A 22,965-nucleotide genomic window follows, 5' to 3' on the forward strand; every position below is an offset into this window, starting at 1 on the left:
TTCATCCAGCCTCATCATCTTAGGCTCTCTTTATGTTAGCATGTTAGGAGTCCCAGTAGAAGAATCAGACCTATTACGTGAAGTTCAGTGTCACTGTGGAGTACACTACCATGGGCTCTTTCTTCCCACTGCCATCAAGCTGGATCTGCCCAGGAAGGCCTGTATTCCTAGCCAATAAAATTGCATTCCTAGCCAGTGAAGCCTCCTGGGCTTCAAGGAGTAGCCCCAAGCAACAAGCCTCCTCTTTGCAGAGGAAAGTCATGACATCCAGAACAGGTGCACTCACTTCCCAAACTCAACTACCCACAATGGCTCGCATGAAGCTCATTACTTTCCCCAGGTAGTGGTCCAACACCTCAACAGCCTCTCCTGATTCAGATGGCACAGGTAGAGTTGCATGCCAGCAACATACTAGCGTAACATTCTAAAACCCCAGTGGCTTCATACAGATGTTGAACAGCATGAGGGACAAGATTGACTTCTGGGAGACACAACTCCCATGATGTAGCAGTCCCCCACTACTACTCTATGGAAATGATTCCTAAGGTAAGAGAGACATCACTGCAGCACATTGCCTTCCCATTTCCAACGCCCAGCTGCTCCAAGAAGCTACTATGGTTCATGTTACTTGTGCTTGAACTCGTCACTGGTGTCATGAGTGCTGAGGTGGGACCAGGCTCGGGCATGGAATAGGAGGTTGAGAAGAATGAGGGAAGGGCTGAGATAGGGCAACAGAGCCTGGAGATAGTGGGTGCTTCTCCCTTGCAGAAGATGGCTGTCTCAGCTGGGGGAAAGAGCACGGGAATGGAATCTGAGGGGCGGGGGAGAACCAGACGTAGCCTCAACACATGCTCTACCATCTCACAAGTGAGCCAGCCTTGCCTCTTCTTAAAAGTGAGTGCAGCTACCAACCCTCTGGAATGGCACCACTGCTTCTGTGCAGTTGTGAGCTCCTTGCCCTAATCTTGGGACTCCATAAACTTGGATCGCTGCTTCTAGTCTGGCTAGCCTTTTCTTTCCTATTGCCAAACTTGATCATGATGGCTGCTGGGACACATTACCTGTTGCTAAGCCTCTCTCTGTCATGGTGGCCTGGACAAGAGCCAAGAAAAATCACTTCTCCTGCTGGTGGCAGAGGTGCTGGGCCTGGTGTGGGATAAGCATCCTGCTTCCTACTGGGAGATCCCCTTGAGAAAGAGTGGGCCAGATCCTGATTACCTCCAACCCCAAAGACCACTTCAACAGATGGGAAAGGGCTGCACACCTGCCAATTACCTAATGTTAGCTGAAGTGTTTTCCTTTGCCTGTGTTGTGGCACAAGCTTGGCTGCAAACTTTGTTTCCTTTGGCCACAAAGTCTGAAATCAAACCATGTGGGCAGAGGAAGTGCAGCCATCCATCACCAACAATGAGCTAATTGAGCTGCCTAGTGATTGGTGTCACACAGGGCAGGGAACCAAACTTGGCAAGCTGTAACTAACAAAGCTGTAACTGTTATAAACCCACTGCAAACTGGGCAGACTGATCCCCACCTACCATACCCCTAACTCTGCATTGTTGTACAAAAATCCTATACAGTGGTACCTCGGGTTACATACGCTTCAGGTTACAGACTCCTCTAACCCAGAAATAGTACCTCGGGTTAAGAACTTTGCTTCAGGATGAGAACAGAAATCATGCTCCGGCAGCGCGGCAGCAGCAGGAGGCCCCATTAGCTAAAGTGGTGCTTCAGGTTAAGAACAGTTTCAGGTTAAGTACAGACCTCTGGACTGAATTAAGTACTTAACCTGAGGTACCACTGTATACAGTATTATAAGTTATATTACAAGGTTTAGCATAGTTCCACATCTCTGTGTACGGTCAATCATGCATGTAGCCTATTTATAATGGCTGAGATCACACACCATCCGTGAAGCAGGAAAAAGAAACGGCAAGAATGAATACTACCCACACTATAAACTTTATTCTTGTTTCATTAAACAAAACAAAAAAGTAACAAAACACAAAGCCTTTCATACAGCTAAGGCTTAAAAAAAAAATGGTTTGAATGGAAGTGCACTCAAAATACGCAAGGAAGAGTATTTCTCTTACAAAGATGCTCCAAAGCTTAAACAAACTTTAACATTAAAGATAATGAACACATATTTGAGGTTTGCCAAAGGGTACCGTTAGAAAATGAACATACTTGAGTGGAACATATTTTAAAGACTCAGAAGTGGCATTCTGGTTGGAAGAGGACATGCCCATTAAACGCTTGTCATCAATGCCAAAAACAAAAGAGCCTTGTGTGCAAGACTCCTCCATCTCTCAGGTGCAATTTAGTGCAATATCCACAAAGCAGGAAGATCAGCACTGCCATCTGAAACGCCACTCACTTCCTCCACTGTAGGATACACAGGCAAGTTAACTGTTTATGCCATAGAGGGTTGTGTGTGCTCTCAAGTGTATTAAATACACATTTCCTTTACAGGCGTTAATCTGTCAGTAGCAACAGCTGTAAAGAGACAATTTTTCTGATATCAGTTGTCATTGAAATAATGAGGGACTTTATTCACATGACCAGTTCCAATAAATTTAATTCTACTGATCTGAAACTCCAGCAAAATTGAGAGTGGGAGAGAACTCTCGTTCACAAGTTCCACAGCTAACAGAATAGTACCCGAGAATGACAAGGCAACAATCAAGACTGAGCAGAGATGAAAGCAAAGAAACAAAAGCACAGGGGAGACGTAGACCTTGGCCTCCCTGCCAACTGCTTCACAGTTCTGACAACAGCACTTCTCCCCACTCCAATTGATGGGCGAGCGAAGCAAATCCTCCCCACCCCCTGCAGAAAATTAATTTATCATGCTGAATCCCACATTCTATTTTCCTGCAACAGAGGAGGGGCTCCTTGGATGGGATATATCACTGTGGTCCCTTTATAATGGGAGGGACAACTCATCCAGGGATCTTCTCCTCTGCTCCAGGAAAATGAGTGCCAGGCCGATGCAGGCTGCTCCAAAGTTTATGCTTTGCTTCTCTCCTCCTCTTTTTTCTGCCTCAGGAGGTGCAGTGCATTGCCTCTCGAGACAGACAGCTGCCAACCATAAGCTTCCTCAGGTGTCTTTGGGTAAGGTATTTTCTCAAAAGCTTTTAGGCATTCCAGGTATGCTGTGTCAACTGGATCGTCTCTATGTTCTTGTTGACACTCTCAAAGAACTCTTAATAGGTTCGTGAGACAGGATGTCCCTTGCAAAGCCATGCTTCACATCCCACACCTGAGGTGTTTGGGAGGCCCTGTGAATCTAAATACAACCAGACAGTTGAAATTATATGATAAAGGGGCCATGCACTGCCCTTCCATAGCCAGGCAGCCATCATCCCAGCCAGGACAAAACAAAGCACTAGCTCCAAAGTATGTGCTACATGAATGGGGTTCAGTCCCACATGGAGGCCATGGTATCCTGGGCCTCTCAGCCATGGAAACTCAGCCTGAATGCTGAAATCACCCAGTTCAACCAAACTGGGAGACTGAAACATGACATGCAAGACCACAATGGCCAGCCAGCTCCAGTAAGGACACTGTTGAGCAGCAGAGGGGTTGGTGCACCAAGGAGCCACTATTTTGCTCTGACCCCTCACTCTCAAGAACACTCAAAACTTGAAGTATGCTGAATGCACACTTGGTCAAGGAGGAGGAATCCTCACAGACTACAGCAACCCTTGGCTAATGATGCATAACAAACTGTGGCAGGCAAAGCTGGGAGAGGATCACACCAGGTCCATCTGCTGCGGACGCTTGCCCTCCAAAGGACGAAGGGAGGCAGGGCTGGCAGCACGAGAGGCTGCAGCTAGCTAGCAATCCTCACTCTTCCCTCACAGAATTCTAGCTGCATGAAAAGAAGACTTGCAAAAGGACTAATCAGCAGCAAGAGGGAGCGGAAGTGAGGCAAGGATTAAATATACGATACACATAGAAGATTAGATATTATTTCGTACAAGTTACAAATTCAAACATTTTCCAAATATCTTACCTTCTGTGCCAACAGGTGGCTTGACAGTTGAATGCACAGTATCCCTTTTGTTGTCTAATATCTGTAGTGAAAGGAAGGGGAAATAATTATCTCAAGAACAAAATAATATTTTGATAGCTGTTTCCAATGTATTGCTTAATGGTATTGTAAGATAGTACTGAACTACAATTCACTGACAAGTGCAAAATATAGAGAGTGCTCCTCATTTTACTCATTTACGCAAGGGCTTCTGTTACAGGAGAGAACTTGCAGTAAGCCTTTATTAGAAACCAGCATTCAGCAACAAAAATGTTCTTCCTAAACTCTGAATCAGTTTCCTAAACAAAACTTACTTCAAAAGAACTTTACTGAAATCATAGAATCATAGAGTTGGAATAGACCACAAGGGCCATCGAGTCCAACCCCCTGCCAAGCAGGAAACACCATCAGAGCACTCCTGACATATGGTTGTCAAGCCTCTGCTTAAAGACCTCCAAAGTAGGAGACTCCACCACACTCCTTGGCAGCAAATTCCACTGTCCAACAGCTCTTACTGTCAGGAAGTTCTTCCTAATGTTTAGGTGGAATCTTCTTTCTTGTAGTTTGGATCCATTGCTCCGCTTCTCTGGAGCAGCAGAAAACCTTTCTCCCTCCTCTATATGACATCCTTTTATATATTTGAACATGGCTATCACCCCTTGACCTCCTCTTCTCCAGGCTAAACATGCCCAGCTCCCTTAGCCGTTCCTCATAAGGCATCGTTTCCAGGCCTTTGACCATTTTGGTTGCCCTCCTCTGGACACGTTCCAGTTTGTCATTGTCCTTCTTGAACTGTGGTGCCCAGAACTGGACACAGTACTCTAGGTGAGGTCTGACCAGAGCAGAATACAGTGGCACTATTATTTCCCTTGATCTAGATGCTATACTCCTATTGATGCAGCCCAGAATTGCATTGGCTTTTTTAGCTGCCACGTCACACTGTTGGCTCATGCCAAGTTTGTGGTCAACCAAGACTCCTAGATCCTTAGCACATGTACTGCTCTCAAGCCAGGTGTCGCCCATCTTGTATTTGTGCCTCTCATTTTTTTTACCCAAGTGCAATACTTTACATTTCTCCCTGTTAAAATTCATCTTGTTTGTTTTTGCCCAGTTCTCTAATCTGTCAAGGTTGTTTTGAAGTGTGATCCTGTCCTCTGGGGTGTTAGCCACCCCTCCCAGTTTGGTGTCATCTGCAAATTTGATCAGGATGCCCTTGAGTCCATCATCCAAGTCGTTGATAAAGATGTTGAATAAGACCGGGCCCAAGACAGAACCCTGTGGCACCCCACTAGTCACTCTTCTCCAGGATGAAGAGGAACCATTGATGAGCACCCTTTGGGTTTGGTCAGTCAGCCAGTTACAAATCCACTGGCTGGATAACAAGGAACAAGCTCAAGTCTTTTCAATTAACAAATAATGTACATTATTGAATAAGGTTCTAGTTTTTCACACAACAAGTAGTTATATTACAACACCAACACACTTCACAATTCTAAAAACACTTACAGAGAAGCAATATCCTATTTATTATTGCAGAAGCCATGTTAATTCTTCATCAGCAAGGCTATTCCAAATGCTTAATTCCAGGATAGACATTAAGGGTATAGATTAGGGCAGAAAGAAGAGAAGCATCTGAGAAGGAAAATGGGATAAAATATAGATAGAAACAAGTTTTTACCCTCAGCATTCAATGCCCAGGTCATGTTTTCCTTACACCACTGTGCAAGATAGTGAGAAAGCAAGAAAAAGGGTTCTGCTACTTTCACGTCATCCTGCCTCTATAATGAACTCTCTTAGCCTCACCCCTGCTAGCGCAGAAAAAAGGAGGAATTATTGCTGGACATGAGTGAGAGGAGAAATGAGTACGAGGTGTGAGCTACTGCTAACATGGGGCAACTTTGTTGGATAAAATTATATTAATGCAAGGACTTCTGCTTGCACAACTGAACATCCCCATCCTCTCTCTACAGCCCCCCCCCATCTACTGCAGAGGATTGGGGAGCTCCCAAAACAAATCTGGTGGCACACGGAGGAGAGAAAGGGAAAATTAGGTTACACAAGAAGGTCCTTGTGCTAATGAAACAATTTTGTTGGCTACAACCCACCATTCTGCTTGGTCTAGGCAGTGGAGCATTCTTACTGCAAAAGATAGCCACTAGTTTGAGGGAGGAAGAGGAAAAGGATTTGAAATGGAAATATGGGGCAGAGGACATTCAGGCTGAGAGCCAGAGTGCAAAGCCAAGCAGGAGACTTACAATACTTGTAGATGGTACTCTTTGTTGGCTCTAACAGTGTCCTATGCTCTAATAGGTTCACTGCATGCTTCAGAAGCATAGCACACTTGCACCTTCCTGCTCCCTGGTGGAGTCAGAAGTCAAAAAAAGAGCCTGCAGGAGGGCCTGCCTATTTCTGGCCCAATGCACATCACAGCGGGGAAGACCAATTCTATGCCCCAAACAAAAGCGGTCAAGATACCTGGGATTATCTCAGGCTATCAATAATAATAATAATAATAATAATAATAATAATAATAATAATATTTATATCCCACCCAGCTGGCTGAGTTTCCCCAGCCACTCTGGGAGGCTCTCAATCGAATATTAAAAACAATACAGCATTAAATATTAAAAACTTCCCTAAACAGGGCTGCCTTCAAATGTCTTTTAAAAATAGGATAGTTGCTGATTTCCTTGACATCTGATGTGAGGGCGTACCACAGGGTGGGCACCACTACTGAGAAGGCCCTCTGCCTGGTTCCCTGTAACCTAACTTCTCGCAATGAGGGAACCGCCAGAAGGCCCTTGGAGCTGGACCTCAGTGTCAAGGCTTGAACGATGAGGGTGGAGACGCTCCTTCAGGTATACAGGACTGAGGCCGTTTAGGGCTTTAAAGGTCAGCACCAACACTTTGAATTGTGCTTGGAAATGTACTGGGAGCCAATGCAGATCTCTCAGGACCGATGTTATATGGTCCCAGCGGCCACTCCCAGTCACCAGTCTAGCTGCCGCATTCTGGATTCTACAGTTTCTGAGTCACCTTCAAAGGTAGCCCCACATAGAGCACATTGCAGTAGTCCAAGCAGGAGATAACTAGAGCATGCACCACTCTGGCCAGACAGTCTGCGGGCAGGTAGGCTCTTAGCCTGCGTACCAGGTGGAGTTGGTAGACAGCTGACCTGGACACAGAATTGACCTGTGACTCCGTGGACAGCTGTGAGTCCAAAATGACTCCCAGGCTGCATACCTGGTCCTTCAGGGGCACAGTTACCCCATTCAGGACCAGGGAGTCCCCCACACCCGCCCGCCCCCTGTCCCTCCTAAACAGTACTTCTGTCTTGCCAGGATTCAACCTCAATCTGTTCGCCGCCATCCTTAAAGGCTATCTATAAGAAACCAGATCTAAATAATCAGGTCTAACCTAACCAACAGGGGTAGATTGAGGATATGCCAGTTGTCTGAACAACTTAAAAACCATTTGAGCCTCATCATTTTATCAGCTGATTCACTTGTGTTAGAGAAAAAGGGAGACACACAGGAGCAGAGAGAGACAGTCAAATCCTATTTCATTTGAATAGGATTTGGTCTACCAAATCCTTTGGTTTGCAATTTCAGCACATGTGAGAAAATACACTATAAAAGTGATCGGCTTCTTACCCTGACACATGACACAGGCAAGCTCTCTGCCTTCTGGTGTGGCCGGACTGAATGGTGGACTTACAAGCATTTGTGGCAGGACTGTAACTATGTTCATAAATTTGGGGTTTCAATAGTGCAGGGAATTTGACAGTTTACAGGAGAAAGGTTAATGATGGACCCCAGTTTATATTTACTTTCTACGTTTGTCAATGAAAATGTTAATGCAATTTGTAAACTTCTATTTTGGTTGCCGCCATCTGGTAATGGCTCAGGGTTGGAAGGATGTCTCAACTTTTTCTCTGGACACTTGGCTCAAAAATCTTTCTATATTGCCATATCTCATCATCTGTGAGCCATTGGGGGGGGGGAGGCTGACCCACAAGACTTTGCAGCCACTTGGTGGCTTTTTGAGACTTAGATGACAAGACCAACATATGGTTGCACAAAGTAGGATTTTATTTGGAGAGATGTGTAACTTTATTTATTATGTACTACTGTCTTTTTCTTTTTTAAAAAAATAATTTTTATTAACAGGCCAATCACATCACATTATCCAAATCACATTAGTTCCAAATTATACAGCCAAATTTTAAATTTTGTTGCGGGTACCCATACATCAAGCTCCGCACGAGTCCAAACATCACTTATATTACTGCTTTGATTAGACAGTTCTATCCAGTTCAATCCAGATAGTCCTTTATTACTTTCTTTCTCTTCTTGTTGTTATCGTATATTCCTTTCTTTGCGATCTCTGATAATTTTCACAAGAAGATTGAAAACAGGCATCCTCTGTGTGGGTTTTGTACTCTCCAAAGATCATATCGCTCAGGGACAGCCTCTGTTCAACGCTTCCATAAAAAAAATCAAAAAAAATCTTCGGTCTGTCCTTTACTTTTCTCAGGCTTGCCAAATAAATCAAATGAGTCAGGAGGCTCTGTCAGGTCAAGCTTGCGTTCCAACATTCCTTCTCTTTCGAATGAACCTGATTCTCCTCCCCCTGTCCTTCTTTCTCCAGCAAGCCTGTCTTGGCGAGACGCCATTTTTTAACTGCGTCATAAAAATTTTCCTCTTTCTCACCGTTCACCAATCCTCTCTCCTGTTATAATCCATCCCACACAGTTCTTGAATTCCTGCTTGTGATTAGTAAAAACGCAATGATCTTATTTCTATCTGGGGTGAAGGGTTATTAATATCACATCGTGCAAAGAAAAAAAAGAGTTTTTTCCTCCACCCCCCTTCGTTCCAAACATACAGTCTCCTAGTGGTGATTCATCAGAAGATTTACTTATCTATCCGTCACTCCCGGTCACAGAGATCCATTAATCAGCAGTCTTATCTCTCGAACATTACTTGATGTGTGTGCTTCAGCTTCATTCCGATCGTATGTTTCCAATTATAATTCCGAGCTGAAGCTAACCAGCACACGCTAATTGGAATCGGCGTCAGGAAGATCTGACTTCACCGAGGGCTCGTGCCAAGTGTTTGGCACCCCCATCTCTCGGATCAGGGGGTGCATTGTGAACACCGCTGGCAAGGCGGTGGAAGGAAGGACTGGGGGGGGGGTAGGAAGACTGCATACTTCCCATAGCAGCCCCTTAATTACCTCGTATGGGTCAGAGAGATGTTATTGTCGGCCATCTTCCAACGCGCCACCTGGTGGCCCCTGTACTACTGTCTTTTTCAACAATGATATTCGTTTTGCTCTGTGTAACTTTTTGCACAACCCCAGTAGTAGGTCTGGATTTTCTCTATTATTATTATTATTTTTATTGACTACCTTTGGATTTAACAATTCCATTGTTTTGGTTTGTATTATACCGTACAATTCTTTCTGGGTTTTGTGTCTTACTGCTCTTGGGTTCTAATGAAAATGTTTTTAAATAATTAAAATAAAGCAACTTGGAATTTTAGAAAATACTTTACCTCAGTTGGACTTGCATCCTGTTCAGGAATCCGATTCCAAACATTGATAGGACTTACTACCTCTTCATTTCCACTTGAAAGATTCAAAACCTTTATGTAAAAAGAATGCAATCTTTACAGACGTAACTTTTATAGGGCACCTTAATGGACAAGTATCATTGACATAACAAGATCCAGTTACATGTGGCAAATTCATTCACCATGTTCAAGCTGACTTACCTTTGTACCTTCAGCAGATACGCCTAAAATCTGAGCCTTGTACCAATGAATGCCAGACCACACCATGCATTTGGAACCAATATCAAAGCCATTTAAGTTGCAAGTAGTTTCATTTTTTTCTGAAACAGAGAATGTGCACTATTTTTCTAAGATGTCACACTGCAAGGCATAAGCAATTTAAAATGAAGCTCTAGGGTTCCCGATTGCAGTCCAAAGCTATGACAACTCCCAAGCAGTATTGCCAGATTTCAAGGCTTCCCTCCATGTTGTCTTTTTTACAGCTGACTCAATCTATGAACAGACAATTTACTACGTTGAAGGCAGCTTGCTTTTTCAGTATTCCACTGCAACACCTGACCACTAGTCAACAGTCTGAAGTTATCTTAGTTAACAGTTGAAGTTAGGGCAATTTATAATATGCCTGTTGGGCATTTTCTTCCTAACAGAAAAATGGTCACCGCTAGACTGATCAACCGCTGAAAGAAAAAGAAACCAGCAGTGTGGGTGTGGGGCGTGTGCAAGGAAGAGTGAGAGAAGTCCTACTGCTGCATGCGTATGCAAGGAACATGAGCACTGCTCACGTTATCTCTAACTACTGTGCATAAATGTTTTCTCATTCTAAATGGTACTATGCAATCCATAATTTTATTTGCTTCTTAAGCATCTGCTCTGGAATCCAGGCTGTGGAGCTCCTTGTCCTGCAAGACTGGTCTACCTCCACTTGTGTTATTGCTTTAGCCACTTATCTGTTTAGGCGGGCATTTCATGTTGGCTGGCTGGCTAGTCTCTGCAGGACCCCAGAAGTGTTTTTAAGGGGAAGGGAGACAAAAGGCAAACAGGGCATGAATAACACTGCCAGCTTTGGAGGTATATTTTTATGACATCTCTTTTCTGGCATTTCATAACCCCACAGTGAAAGCCTATTCTTTATTATCACTATAGATTTCAAACATCATGCTAGGAGATGAGACAGGACTTCACCCTCTTCTCTTCTCCCTCACCCAGAACTCCCTATCTGCTCCGGAGGCCGACTGCAGAAGGAAGGGAAGGGAAGGGAAGTCCAGTGTTTGTGAGAAGGAATCTGCTGCACAAGTGGAAACACTGCAACTGGATACCATCCTATGGAGCTAGAACTGCTTGTGCAGTTACAAGCCTATTTCTACTTGTTAAAGTTTATCAATGCCAACCCAAAAGAGCCCTGATGATGTTGAAGTGCACAGAAATGAAGCATGCACTTCATAGGTCCAGAGAAGAGTTAAAAACAAAGAAAGCATTAAACAATGCTGCTGTGGATATTGCTATGGATGGAACAGGGAGTAACTCTTGCTTCTTGGTGCACAGACAGAAGAACTTCAGTGGATGCACCTTTTCCCACCACCGTGGTAAAGCTACTGCTGCTGACCTTCTATCTACCTGCAATAATAAAAAAAGGAAGAGCCCTACACAACATTCTATTCAACAACTTTAGCTAGAGCCCACCAAGAGATGACAAATATGAATGGGCCTTTCCCTTAATGCATGTTTTGCATTGTCAAGAATTCCTGTTTTCCAGAAGGGAGCAGCACACCATGTGACTAGAAATGTTACAACAGGTGTATCTCAAAAAGCCAATTTTTTCTTTTACTTCAGTATATATCTATACAGTATTTACTAACCAGCACATTTATCTGAGCCCAACAATTTTACAATGTTTTGTAAAAGGAAAATAATGTCATTACTCATTCTATATTCAATAATACATTTCAGTTTTGACAAATAGTACTCCTAAGTGGTGGTGATTGCAATCCTTGAAACAATTTTTGCATTCATTTCTTTCTGTACAATTCCTCCTCCTAGCGACCACTTATTACAGTATTCTTACATAACAAAACCTGCAAAGTAAGAGTAACTCTCTTCAGCGAGAGACACCATATGCACCACAGGTCACCTGCAACACTTAAAAGTAAGCAATGTAAAAACAAGCACTGTCTTACCTGTACTGTGACTTGGAATGTCAACTGCTTCTTCATCTAGCAGTGTGCTTCTCAAAGAATCCTCTCCAACCAAATTGCTCTCTTTAAATCTTTCACCCGCATCATGGCTCATCTGTGTTTCAATGTGGTTCTTCAGCAGAGTTTGCCTTGCTAGACAACAGTAACCTTCGCTTTCTTGTCCTGTTTCACACACCTCCACAATGTCCTCACGGCAAAAGAAGTCTTGCAGTTTGAATCCAGTTTCTGAAAATGGTAACTGGATTTCATTATCCGCAGGCAGCTCCAACAACATATCCTCCCTGATTTCACCAGCTTGTAAAAGATACACTTCAGGTGTAACAGGTTCCAGCAGTAAACAGTCACTTTTATCCTTTAGTGAAGAGCGCTGTTCTAACTCCCCTTCTGCATGTGTCATGTCAAGCAAGTCCAATTCTGCTCTCTCTCGTGTTTCCTCACACAGGGGAGGGCTCACTTCAACTGTCTCCAGATCCAGTGTGTCTCCAAATGGGTGCATCTTCAGTTGAAAAGGCAGCTGATTTGAATCTGATAAAGTCACCACCTCAACAGGCACCAAATCTGACACACACAGTGTTTCATCCACAGCTAAATGTCCTTCACGTGTATCCAGTGTTAACATTTCTGCTTGGCCTTCAGTCTCTTTCAGAGTTTCAAACAAATCTAGTTCTAACACCTTAGATTCACCACCATTAGGAAGCTGTGTTTCAGTAACATCTGCAAAATTTGGTATATCACTTTCTTTTGCAAATGCAGAATAGTCAGTTCCCTTTTTAAATGTTTCAGACACAGTGTGTTGGTCTCCAATGTCAAGTACTTCAGAAGTGGTTTGGTGGTGCTTGGTTTGAGATTTGGGTGAAGAAGTTGGGGAAAATGCTCCAAATGAATTACCACTCCCTGTAGCAACTAAACACTTATCTGCCGGTTGGAATGCCTCTGAACAACGTAACAGATCTTCTGAAGGCATTAGTGCACAGGCAGATACTTTGGTTTCATTTATAACCACCTTTGAACTATCTGTCCCTACATCTTTAATCTGTTCTTCGGGTTTGTGAATACTATTCGTCAAAGTTAAGGCACAGTCTTCAACAACAGGCTTCCAAAAGGGTTTCATTTGTTCATTGATGCTGATTTTTTGACATTCCAATTGAACAACAAATAAGGGGATTTCAAAAGGGTCATCATTTTGTTTTTCCATGATGGTAGTGTCTAATAGAGAGTCTGCCGTGACATCACAGAAGATCTTATTTATTCCTTCAGCCCACAAACCTTCAGCAGAGTTAAAGCCAAACAAACAACAAAGAAATGCTTGAGGTGGTATTACCAGCAGGTCATCAGGAATTTGCCTGATCATCTCTGCACTGGTAAGTTCCTCGGTTCCATGGTCAATATGAATGAGACTCAAGGTTTCCCCCTCTACACTGCTAATAACTGCTCGGTAAAAGGTATTATCTTCGCTATTCTTTGCTAGACAGGGACAGCCACTTTTTATATCCTCAACATCTATGCCCATAAGCTCTCCAGCTTCCTGAAGCTTTGTTTCAATTAAACCAATATCATCTGAGTCAGCAAACTGGCACCAAAAATATCCTGGGCTCTTTGCAACTATCAAAAAGGTTTTCAAAGTTTGACCCACCTTCGGAATCTTCCAGAGGAAGGATTTGGTGTTTGACATATTGAAAGGTTTGCTATACTTATCAGGAACAGCAACTTCACACAGGTTTATCAGATCAGTGTCACTCTCCATTTTGTCAGATGTTTCCCCCAAAGGAGGTTGTTTGTACTCAAGGAAATTATTAACCAAATCCACTGCTATATTACCATCTTTGTCACAGAGATGAATGTTCCATTTGCTTTCAGTTTTCTCCACAAATTCGCCATTTAGCTGAGTATCACTTGTCCTTTGGGAGAAATACAGCACTGCTTCCTGTGTCCATTCTGAAAGCTCTGTGGTCTTAACTCCATACAATGAACAATGAATGCTCATCACTGGGACTGATGAACAGTCTTCAAGGAGTCTACCTGTTTTGCAGATGCTAACCAGTGCAGTATTGCCATAATCAATATACTGCACCCGCACCAGTTTACCAGAGGGTTTTTCAATAACTGCAGCTCGATACCATAAGCCATCTTCTGAAAACAATGCACACATTATGTCTCCTATGTGAAGCTGTTGCCCATTCAGGCTCTCAATATTTTCAGATTCATTTAGTTTCTCTGAAATGCTGTCAAGCAAGGGCTCATCTTCTACTAGGTGAACATAGAAGTCGGATGGATTATTTATATGAGAAACATACACCAAAGTTTTAAGACCAAGGCTTATGATTTTTTGAGGTAAAGCACAAATATTTTTAAGTGAAAAGTGTGTATTAGTTTCAGATTGATTTCTGCTTTTCATGTTATCAGGGGGAGTTTCTCTGCTTAGCATGGAATCTCTATGACTCCTATCTGTTACAGGATCATTTCCATTATTTTTCCCCCCTGGTCCAGGAAGCTTAATTGTCACCTCTCTTTTTGTTTTCTGCTGAATTGTCACCTCTCTTTTTGTTTTCTGCTGAAATTGTCTTACTTCTCTACATACAACAGTGTGTTTGCTACTGCCTACTATATCCAAATTTTCATTGTTCCACGTCTTGTCCTCAAAAGTTGGTTTATCCATTTCTGTCAAAGATAGCCTTTTTTCAGTGTTTTGTTCCCTGGTGAGCAGATATCTGGATGCTGAAGCTCCATTTTTTGTATATTTGGCCGTCCCTCTGCTGTACTGCAAACTCTCTTTCAGTTTTGCATTGATCTGCATCTTACCATCATATAGTTCAATGATCAGTTTTCCATCAGGTTCTTTTGCTACAATTAAAGCCTTTAAGGGCTTATCTAGTACTGCTTTTTCAAACCACGCAGAAGCTTCTTTTGGAACATCAACAACATCAGATAGAGAGCATTTTATGGCTTGCATTGGCAAAAGCAGTAACTCATAAGCATCATTTGGTACTAGGACCAAGTCTCCATTCTTTAGCAACTGCCTATTCCCAAAATCCACAAAGAAAACTTCTTTGGTATCTTTTGCTGAAGTTACTACTGCCCTGTACCAGCAGCCATCCATATACTTTGCAAGATACACATTTCCAGGGCCCTGTGATGTTTCCAAATTGTACTGCATTTTGCTGAGTTTAGCAATACTAGTAGTTAACTGCCCAATAACATTTGCATTTCTAGCAAGATGGCAGTAAAAGTGACAGGGATCATTAACATGTGTGATATAAACCACCTCTTCACTTCCTATTTTAATGTCATGTGTAGAATAATAGTATGACAGAAGATGAACAGAAGATATTAGAGGTTTTTGAGGCTGCACACATCTGGCTAGACCCTTCTTTGTTAAAAAATGGCACACACTTTCAAAAGGGGTAATCAAGTCCACAATATTGATGAAATCTGTATTGTTTAATGCTGCAAAAGCAAATATGGTGCATTTCAGTTCTAATGTGCTTGCTGAATCCACAAATTCATGAAACGCTTCAGTGGCTTTTTCATCCCACACAAACGGATCCTGACCATTTGGCTGAATTAAGTTGTAAAGGCTACATCTGAAAGCTTGAGCTTTCAACGTCAGAAACTCTGTCTTAGTTGCACGGACATTCTTTAGTGAAACACGCTCTTTGTTCCCATAGTCAACATATGCAACTTCCACCTCTTCAGCACAACATACTTTACTAGTAATAAGAGCTCTGTACCACTTCTCATCCTCAGAATACTTAGCCAAACATACAGAATTTGGCCATTCACGGGGTTGTGCTGAATGCATACAATAATCTTGAATTTTAGCCATAAGTGCTCTCAGGTCTTGGGAACTTTTAGCTAGCTGACACCAGAAGAGACTAGGACTTTCTGTATAAGATACTACCACATCTACTGTATTTCCAACTTCCAGATGCCCTTCACTAGAAAACCCTGGCTTTATTTCAGAGTAGTTTTGCATAACATAGAGTGAAGGGGTTGGGGCAATGCTAGAATCCTCTTTTGCAAATGCTTTGCATGACAAATAGCAACTACCTTCACTGGACTGCTGCTTGACGATCAAAGTTTCGGTAGGATAAGGGGCTGAACTGTGACGTTGTGGCGAGGGTTCATTTTCATCTTTGGGGAAAATTTTTCTCACAGGCTTCTGCCCTATGCCCTCTATTCCAGACGTGCTCCTCAATGGCTCCTTGGTCACTTTCTGGAGATTCTCTAATTCCTCACCCTTATGATGCTCAGCATACTTCTGTTGAGACATAATTTTGCCCAAGTTTTTTTCTCCTGCTAGTGAATGATCAAAAAGTTCCACTATGTACATGTCCCCTTGCATGCCTAAGACCTTGATTACCAGCTCCTTGTTTAGCACGGCTTTCCTGAAATAGTCTACAGCATCTGGGCTCCATGACTGGCCCGGTGGGAAAGGATTAGCCAATGCACATCTGAGTGCTGCAGCAGGAAGTTCTCTGAACTGGGGAAGCAATTCCTTCACCTTATGCAAGTCAATAATTTCAGTGTTTCCTCTGTCTACCAGATAAACTTCAATTCCTTTCCCCAGCATCTTGGTGACAACAGCACGGTGATAGCAGTTCTCCTTCAATGCGACACAGCACAGGGATCCTGGTTTGGGCTGAATCAGAATGCCCTCTAGTTTTTTACTCTGAGAATAGAAGTCACTTAAGTTCTGTATGAGGCAACGGAGGGGTTGGCGGTGCTCCTGCAGGCACACCCAGAAGTCTGTGGGATCCTGGAGGAAGGACACTTGAGCATTGTGGTACTCACCAGCCTTCAAACGCACAACAGGAAGTGGGTCAGCAGCAAGCATGGACTGAACTCCCAACAGAGAGGCACGTTCTTCCTTGGCTGTGGCACCTACCTTCTTTAGTTCAGCCATTAAGTCAGAGGAATGCTCTTGACTGCTGTGAAGGAGGCTCTGCTCCAGACAATGGGCCTGGACCCCATAGAGGCAGTTAAGGTTCAGGCCATCTTCTCCATAGAGAGTAACATAGTAGAGGTGCTCAAAGGGACAGTAGGCTTCAATGTGGGCTTGCACCACCTTGCTCAACAGCAATGTTTTAAGCTGACTTATCTGAGAGCGGGTCCAGCCACAGCCTCCATCGGTAATACCTTGCAATGAACAAGGATAGGTCACCACCGGCATTCGGAAACACTCAGCAGGCAAATTGCGCAGGTTTTGCTTTGTCACAAATTCCTTCCTCCCATAATCCACACAGATCACCTGCGCCACCTCTCCAAGCTGCTCCTCCGGGCCACCCAGAGGATCTACTTTCAGCAGCAGGGCCCGGTACCAGCAGCCATCGATGCCCCGTGCGGCGCAAGGGGATCCTGGGGCCGGCAGGGGGTCCTGCAAGTCTTTCCCAGCGGAGGCCTCGAAAGCCTGGCGCATGGCGTCCGAGAGCAGCTGGATCTCTCTGGAGAGGCTGCGCAGTTGACAATATATCCTGCTGGGGTCGGATACCTGGGTCACCAGCATGGGCTCCGTCACTCTCATCTGCAGCTGCGGGTAGAAGTAGTCCAGGGCGGTGGGGTCCTCCTGGGTGCGGGGAGCGGCAGGGCCCCCGGGCGCCGGCTGGGGTGGGGCGCTGGGGGCCCCGAGGGAGGTGGCGAGCAGGCCGGCGAAGGTGCTGGGGGAGAGGTGGCCGGCGAGCCCCAGGTGGCGCATCTGGGCCAGCAGCCAGGGCAGCTCCAGCACCACCATGTGCTGCGCCACCAGCACGTCCCTCACCAGGCCCGACACCTCCTGGCCCTGCAGGCGGCCCAGGAACTCGGCGGCGGCCGGCGTCCAGCTGCGGCGCTGGGGCGGCGCCAGGTCGGCCAGGACGCAGCCCAGCACCTCGGAGGGCAGCTGGAAGAGCTCGGCGGGGCCGCGCGCCAGGGCCTGGGCGCCGGCGCTGAGCGTGCGGCCCTCGTCCAGCAGGAAGACGCGGTAGGCGGGCGCGGGGCCGGCGCGGAGGAGGCCCAGCACCCGGCCGCGCCGCCAGCGCCCGCCCGCCTCCGCCAGGCACAGCTCGCCCGCCGCCAGGGGCCCCGCGCCCGGCAGCGCCGCCAGCCGGGGCCCCGCCCGCGCCTGCACCTCCTCGGCCAGCCGCAGGTACTCCTCGCGCCGCTCGCCGCGGAGGCCCCACAGCCGCACCAGCGGAGCCTCCGCGTGGAGCTCCACGAAGGACACGCGCAGGGACAGGCAGCTGCCCGGGCTCGGCAGCGAAGAGCACATGGCGGGCCGGCGGGCGGGCGGAGGGAAGGCGGGCGGCGGGCGGGCGGGCGGACAGCGGCGCCCTCACGCGGCAGGGCCAACGGCGGCGGAGGAGGAGGAGGGGGAGGGGGAGGGGAGGAGCCCGTTCCTCGCCCCGCCCACCCGCGCGCGCCCGCGCCCCTCCCTGCGGGAACGAGCCGAGTTACCTCACGGAATCCCTCCGGCGCTTCGGGAAGGCCGTGGCCGGGACAGGGAGGGTCCCGCCAGTCCAGCTGCCGAGGGCGGCCTGCCGGAGCAGCCGAGCTTGTTTGGCCCGCTTGTTTCCGCCCGCCATCCTCCCACCCGCCCCCCGGGCCGGTCTCCTCCAGGGCCGGAGCAGAAGGTGTCCGTCGCCTTCCTCCGGGAAGGAGCGAGCCTTCATTGCCCCCCAGACAACACCTCGGAGAAGTTGGGCAGGCGCTCCCTGCTTTTGTTGCTGAGCTGCCTTCAGAGGGAGCTGACATTTGGGTTGCCAGCAGAAATCAGTCTGTCACGTTGAGGCAAGGAGAGGAGGCTTCATGGGGCCAGGTCACAGGCAGGCTGCAAATGCCCTTTACCCTAAGGGGCAGGAATCTTCGCTGAAGCATCCAGGACAGATGGCCTTCCCTCCAAGGAAACCTCCCAAGGAGACCATTCCGCTGTTGAACAGCTCCTGAAGTTTACTTGGAATCTCCTTCCCTGTGATATGAAAGCATTGGTTCAAAGCCTGCCCTCCAGAGCAGGAGAAAAGAAGCCATGGGACTGCGCTTGAGAGAGCTGAAGATAGCTATCATATCTCAACCTTCTCCTTCCCTGGCTCCTTCAACTGTTCCTCATAGAGCTTGGTTTCCAGACCCTGGATCATCTTGGGTGCCCCCACTTCACATGTACCAGCTTGTCAATAACTTTACATTTTTGTGCCCAAAATTGGACGCAGTATTCCATGTATGGTCTGGCCAAGGCAGAATAGAGTGATACGATGACTTCCCTTGATTTGGACATACTTATCTTGATGCAGCCTAGGGTAGTGTTAGGCTTTTCTGCTGCTGCATGACACTGTCAACTCGTGTTAAGCTTGTGGTCCACCAAGGTCCCTAGATCCTTTTCACATGTAAGCCAGGTGTCCCCCATCTTATATTTATGCTCTTCCTGCCTACTAAGTACAGAACCGTACATGTGTCCCTATTAAGATCCGTTTTGTTAGTTTGGGCCCAGTTCTCCAATCTGTTAATGTCATGTTGATTCCTGATTCTTCTTCTGCGGCATTAGCTACCCCTCCCAGTTTGGTGTCATCTGCAAATTGGATGTGCATCCCCTCAATTCCTTCATCCAAGTCGCTTATAAAGACACTGAACAACAACGGGCCCAGGAGAACTCTGCAGCACCCCATGTGTCACTTTCCCCCAGGATGACGAGGAACCATTAATGAGTACTTTGGGTTTGGTCTGCCAACCAGCTACAAATCTAACAGTTGCCTCATTCAACCCACATTTTACCAAGTTCCTCACAAGAATATCATGGGGGACTTTGTCAAAAGCCTTACTGAAATCAAGATACACTATGTCCACAACATTCCCCTGATCCACCAAGCTTGTAACTCCATCAAAATGTAATGAGATTCATCGGAATGACTTATTTCTGAGAAACCCACAATGGGTCTTAGTAATCAGAGGCTGGCAAAGCATGTAGGACGACATTGCATGGAGGATTCCCCATTGCAGAGATCATGAGAGGGGAAACAGTATTTCTGAAGTTTCATGGAGGAATTATAGAAAAATTAGCTGAAGGCAGATGTGCAGAAGAGGGACCGATAGAGGAAAAGAGAGGGAGGGGCTAAGAAGGGTGGCTGGAAGAAAAAGAACCCAAGAGACCACAAGTAAGTAAAACGGAGAATGGGGCAAGGAAGTTGCATCAAAGGGAGTTTATACCAGTTTGGTTTTTAATTGAAATATTGTCTGGTGTGTGTGTTTTTAAATTGTATTATACCAAATTTTTGGGATTTTAAAATTTACTCATAAGTTTGATAAATGTATTATAAGCAAGGAACAGTGGCGTAGCGTGGGTTGTCAGCACCCGGGGCAAGGCAAGTAATTTGCGCCCCCTAACCTGTGGATTTGCGCCCCCTAACCCTAACCCCCAGATGTTCCGCCCGGTGCGGCCGGGCCCCCCTGCACCCCCCACGCTACGCCACTGGCAAGGACAACAAACAGCATCACATTTAGTAAGCAGACAAATGTTTTGTGAAAAAAATGTAGCATATACTCATTAATGATTAAATAGCCTATAGTGTAGCTTGATTCAAAGGTCATGTCTTATCACCAAACCTTGCTAGGTCAGCATGATACTAACAATCAGCTCACTTTGGGAAGCTCAACTATTCTAAGATGAATCCAGTATTTTTTCAAGATTGCCTATGAATGTAACAACAGTACTTGGATATTATAGCTCCATCTACATGTATGACAGCTTGGAAGATAAACAGATATTTTACTCAGTTCATGGTCAGTTTATTTATATACCACGTTTCCCACAAATATGTATGTGCTGAAAGCAGTTCACATAAAAATGTTTTAAGTACATTATTGAGATGTAATAAAAAATATAATCTCATTACAAAAGAATCCAGCATTAGCATACATTAAAATTTAAGTGAACATAAGTTCACCAATATTAAAAGCAAGGCTTTCCAATAACTTCCTATCCAAAAGTAGCCCAAAAGCTGATGATGCTAGTACCTGGCACCCCTCAACCTGTGCCTCAAACCAAAAGCCCAGGAAGCCCATGGGCGTAGCCAGGATTTATTTTAGGGTGGGCAGGCATTTTGGGGGGGGGTGCAGAATGAGTTATATGCGACGCAGTCAGATAGTTAAGTATTTTTATTTATTTACTTGATGGGGGGATAGCTGCCCCCCGCCCTCCCCGGCTACAGAATTCTTCTGGGAGGCTCTCAGGCCTGGAGCGTGGGGCAAGGCAGACAAAAGCAGTCATTGCCAAATGGCACACACAGAGTTTTTCTCCCCTCACAGTTCTGGAAGCAGGTCCCTCATGAAACACAAGTAGAAACACAAGTGCAAGTGTAAATGGCGAGTGGGATTGCCAAAGTCTTTCCCCCCACAGCCCATCCATTTCTGTCCTCTTTAAAGAATAAAAATTTAAAAATAAAATTTTGCCAAGGGCATAAAGCTGAATGCGCACAAGTTAAATGTGCATGAGTTGCAGGTTTACTGTACACCACGTAGAAAATCTGAATATTAAAAAGTATATAAAGACCTAGATAAATAAATGAGCAAGCCAGCTGCTAGAATCCCTGAATACAGAGACCCAGAGCTCTTTATGAGTACACACTGCTCTTTTCAGCCCCAAAATACAAGGGGAAGAAAAGGGGAATCTTCCAAATATCTCCCGTGGCTGGACACCTGCAGATAAAATGTGGAGAAAAAGCTGAAAGAGCTCAAGTCATCACAGCTAGTCATGTGGTGAGCTTCTCCATAGTCTATGTGATGGTGGATGTGAGGAAAGTCCTGTCCTGTTGAACTACTGGAGTGCACAGAGAGAGACAGAAATGAGTAATGATCAGCAGTTGTGACACATTGCTCCTGGACCTGTATGCATTGTGTCTGTTCCAAAATGTCTGTAAATACCAAATGCGCTCAGGCTCAGGCTCTGTGGCTCCAAAACTATAATACTGTCTATTGATATAAAAAAAAATCAAGGCAATGTATGCACAGTTAAATAACAAAGGATCTATTTTCATTATTTGGAACAGAATAGCTTACAACAGTTAATATTGAATAAGTTCATTGTGCAGAAAGTGGGAGAAGCAACAAGAGGAACAGCCATTTTAGATCTGGCCCTAACCAATGTTGATGACCTGGTTAGTGGGGTAGAAGTGGAAGGATCATTAGGCGCGAGTGATCATGCTTTTCTGAAGTTTAGTATACAGCGGAAAGGAGCAGCCAAGCATACTAGGACTCAATTTCTTGACTTTATTAAGGGAAGTAATAGTGCCACTGTATTCTGCTCTGGTCAGACCTCACCTGGAGTACTGTGTCCAGTTCTGGGCACCACAGTTCAAGAAGGACACTGACAAACTGGAACATGTCCAGAGGAGGGCAACCAAAATGGTCAAAGGCCTGGAAACGATGCCTTATGAGGAACGGCTAAGGGAGCTGGGCATGTTTAGCCTGGAGAAGAGGAAGTTAAGGGGTGATATGATAGCCATGTTCAAATATATACAGTGGTGCCTCACAAGACAAAATTAATCCATTCTGCAAGTCTCTTCGTCTAGCGGTTTTTTCGTCTTGCAAAGCAATCCTATTAGTGGCTTAGCGGATTAGCGCTATTAGCGGTTTAGCGGCTATTAAAGGCTTAGCGGCTTAGTGGCTAAAAGGCTATTAGCAGCTTAGCGGCTTAGAAAAAGGGGGGGCGAAAAAATCGCAAGACTTTTTCGTTTTGTGAAGCAAGCCCATAGGGAAATTCGTCTTGCGAAGCGCATCGAAAAACAGAAAACCCTTTCGTCTAGCGGGTTTTTTTGTCTTGCGAGGCATTTGTCTTGCGGGGCACCACTGTAAAAGGATGTCACATAGAGGAGGGAGAAAGGTTGTTTTCTGCTGCTCCAGAGAAGCGGACACGGAGCAATGGATCCAAACTACAAGAAAGAAGATTCCACCTAAACATTAGGAAGAACTTCCTGACAGAGCTGTTCAACAGTGGAATTTGCTGCCAAGGAGTGTGGTGGAGTCTCCGACTTTGGAGGTCTTTAAGCAGAGGCTTGACAACCATATGTCAGGAGTGCTCTGATGGTGTTTCCTGCTTGGCAGGGGGTTGGACTCGATGGCCCTTGTGGTCTCTTCCAACTCTATGATTCTATGATTCTAAGAAGGAAAATGAAATATGGCTTCATGTTTCAGAGTACAGAGAGAA

The 22,965-nt window shown here is 45.4% G+C and overlaps 2 protein-coding genes across 4 annotated transcripts in view; one reads left to right on the forward strand and one right to left on the reverse strand.

Annotated features, from left to right (window-relative positions):
* Window positions 1-1,940: 1,940 nt before the first annotated feature.
* On the reverse strand, window positions 1,941-18,045 carry TDRD6 (tudor domain containing 6; the record flags this gene model as incomplete). 3 transcript variants are annotated; one of them, XM_083495106.1, is made up of 5 exons in its annotated part: window positions 1,941-2,493; window positions 4,016-4,076; window positions 9,592-9,681; window positions 9,811-9,929; window positions 11,784-18,045. In XM_083495106.1, the coding sequence occupies 5 exons, from the start codon at window positions 18,043-18,045 to the stop codon at window positions 2,447-2,449; spliced, it is 6,579 nt and encodes a 2,192-aa protein (XP_083351232.1). In that variant the 3' UTR covers window positions 1,941-2,446. The 3 variants fall into 3 exon arrangements, with proteins under 3 accessions (XP_083351232.1, XP_083351231.1, XP_083351233.1); XM_083495105.1 differs by having other exon boundaries at window positions 1,941-3,286; XM_083495107.1 differs by lacking the exons at window positions 1,941-2,493; window positions 4,016-4,076; window positions 9,592-9,681; window positions 9,811-9,929 and adding an exon at window positions 10,011-10,101.
* A 764-nt stretch (window positions 18,046-18,809) lies between these two features.
* CYP39A1 (cytochrome P450 family 39 subfamily A member 1) overlaps window positions 18,810-22,965 on the forward strand; it is a 72,571-nt gene continuing 68,415 nt past the window's right edge. Inside the window, exon 1 of the mRNA XM_083495225.1 lies at window positions 18,810-19,918. The gene's annotated coding sequence lies outside the window, so the exon portion shown is untranslated. The remainder of the gene's footprint in view (window positions 19,919-22,965) is intronic.

The sequence above is a fragment of the Podarcis liolepis genome (genome assembly GCF_965112155.1).
Source record: "Podarcis liolepis genome assembly, chromosome: 3".
Taxonomy (NCBI): domain Eukaryota; kingdom Metazoa; phylum Chordata; class Lepidosauria; order Squamata; family Lacertidae; genus Podarcis; species Podarcis liolepis.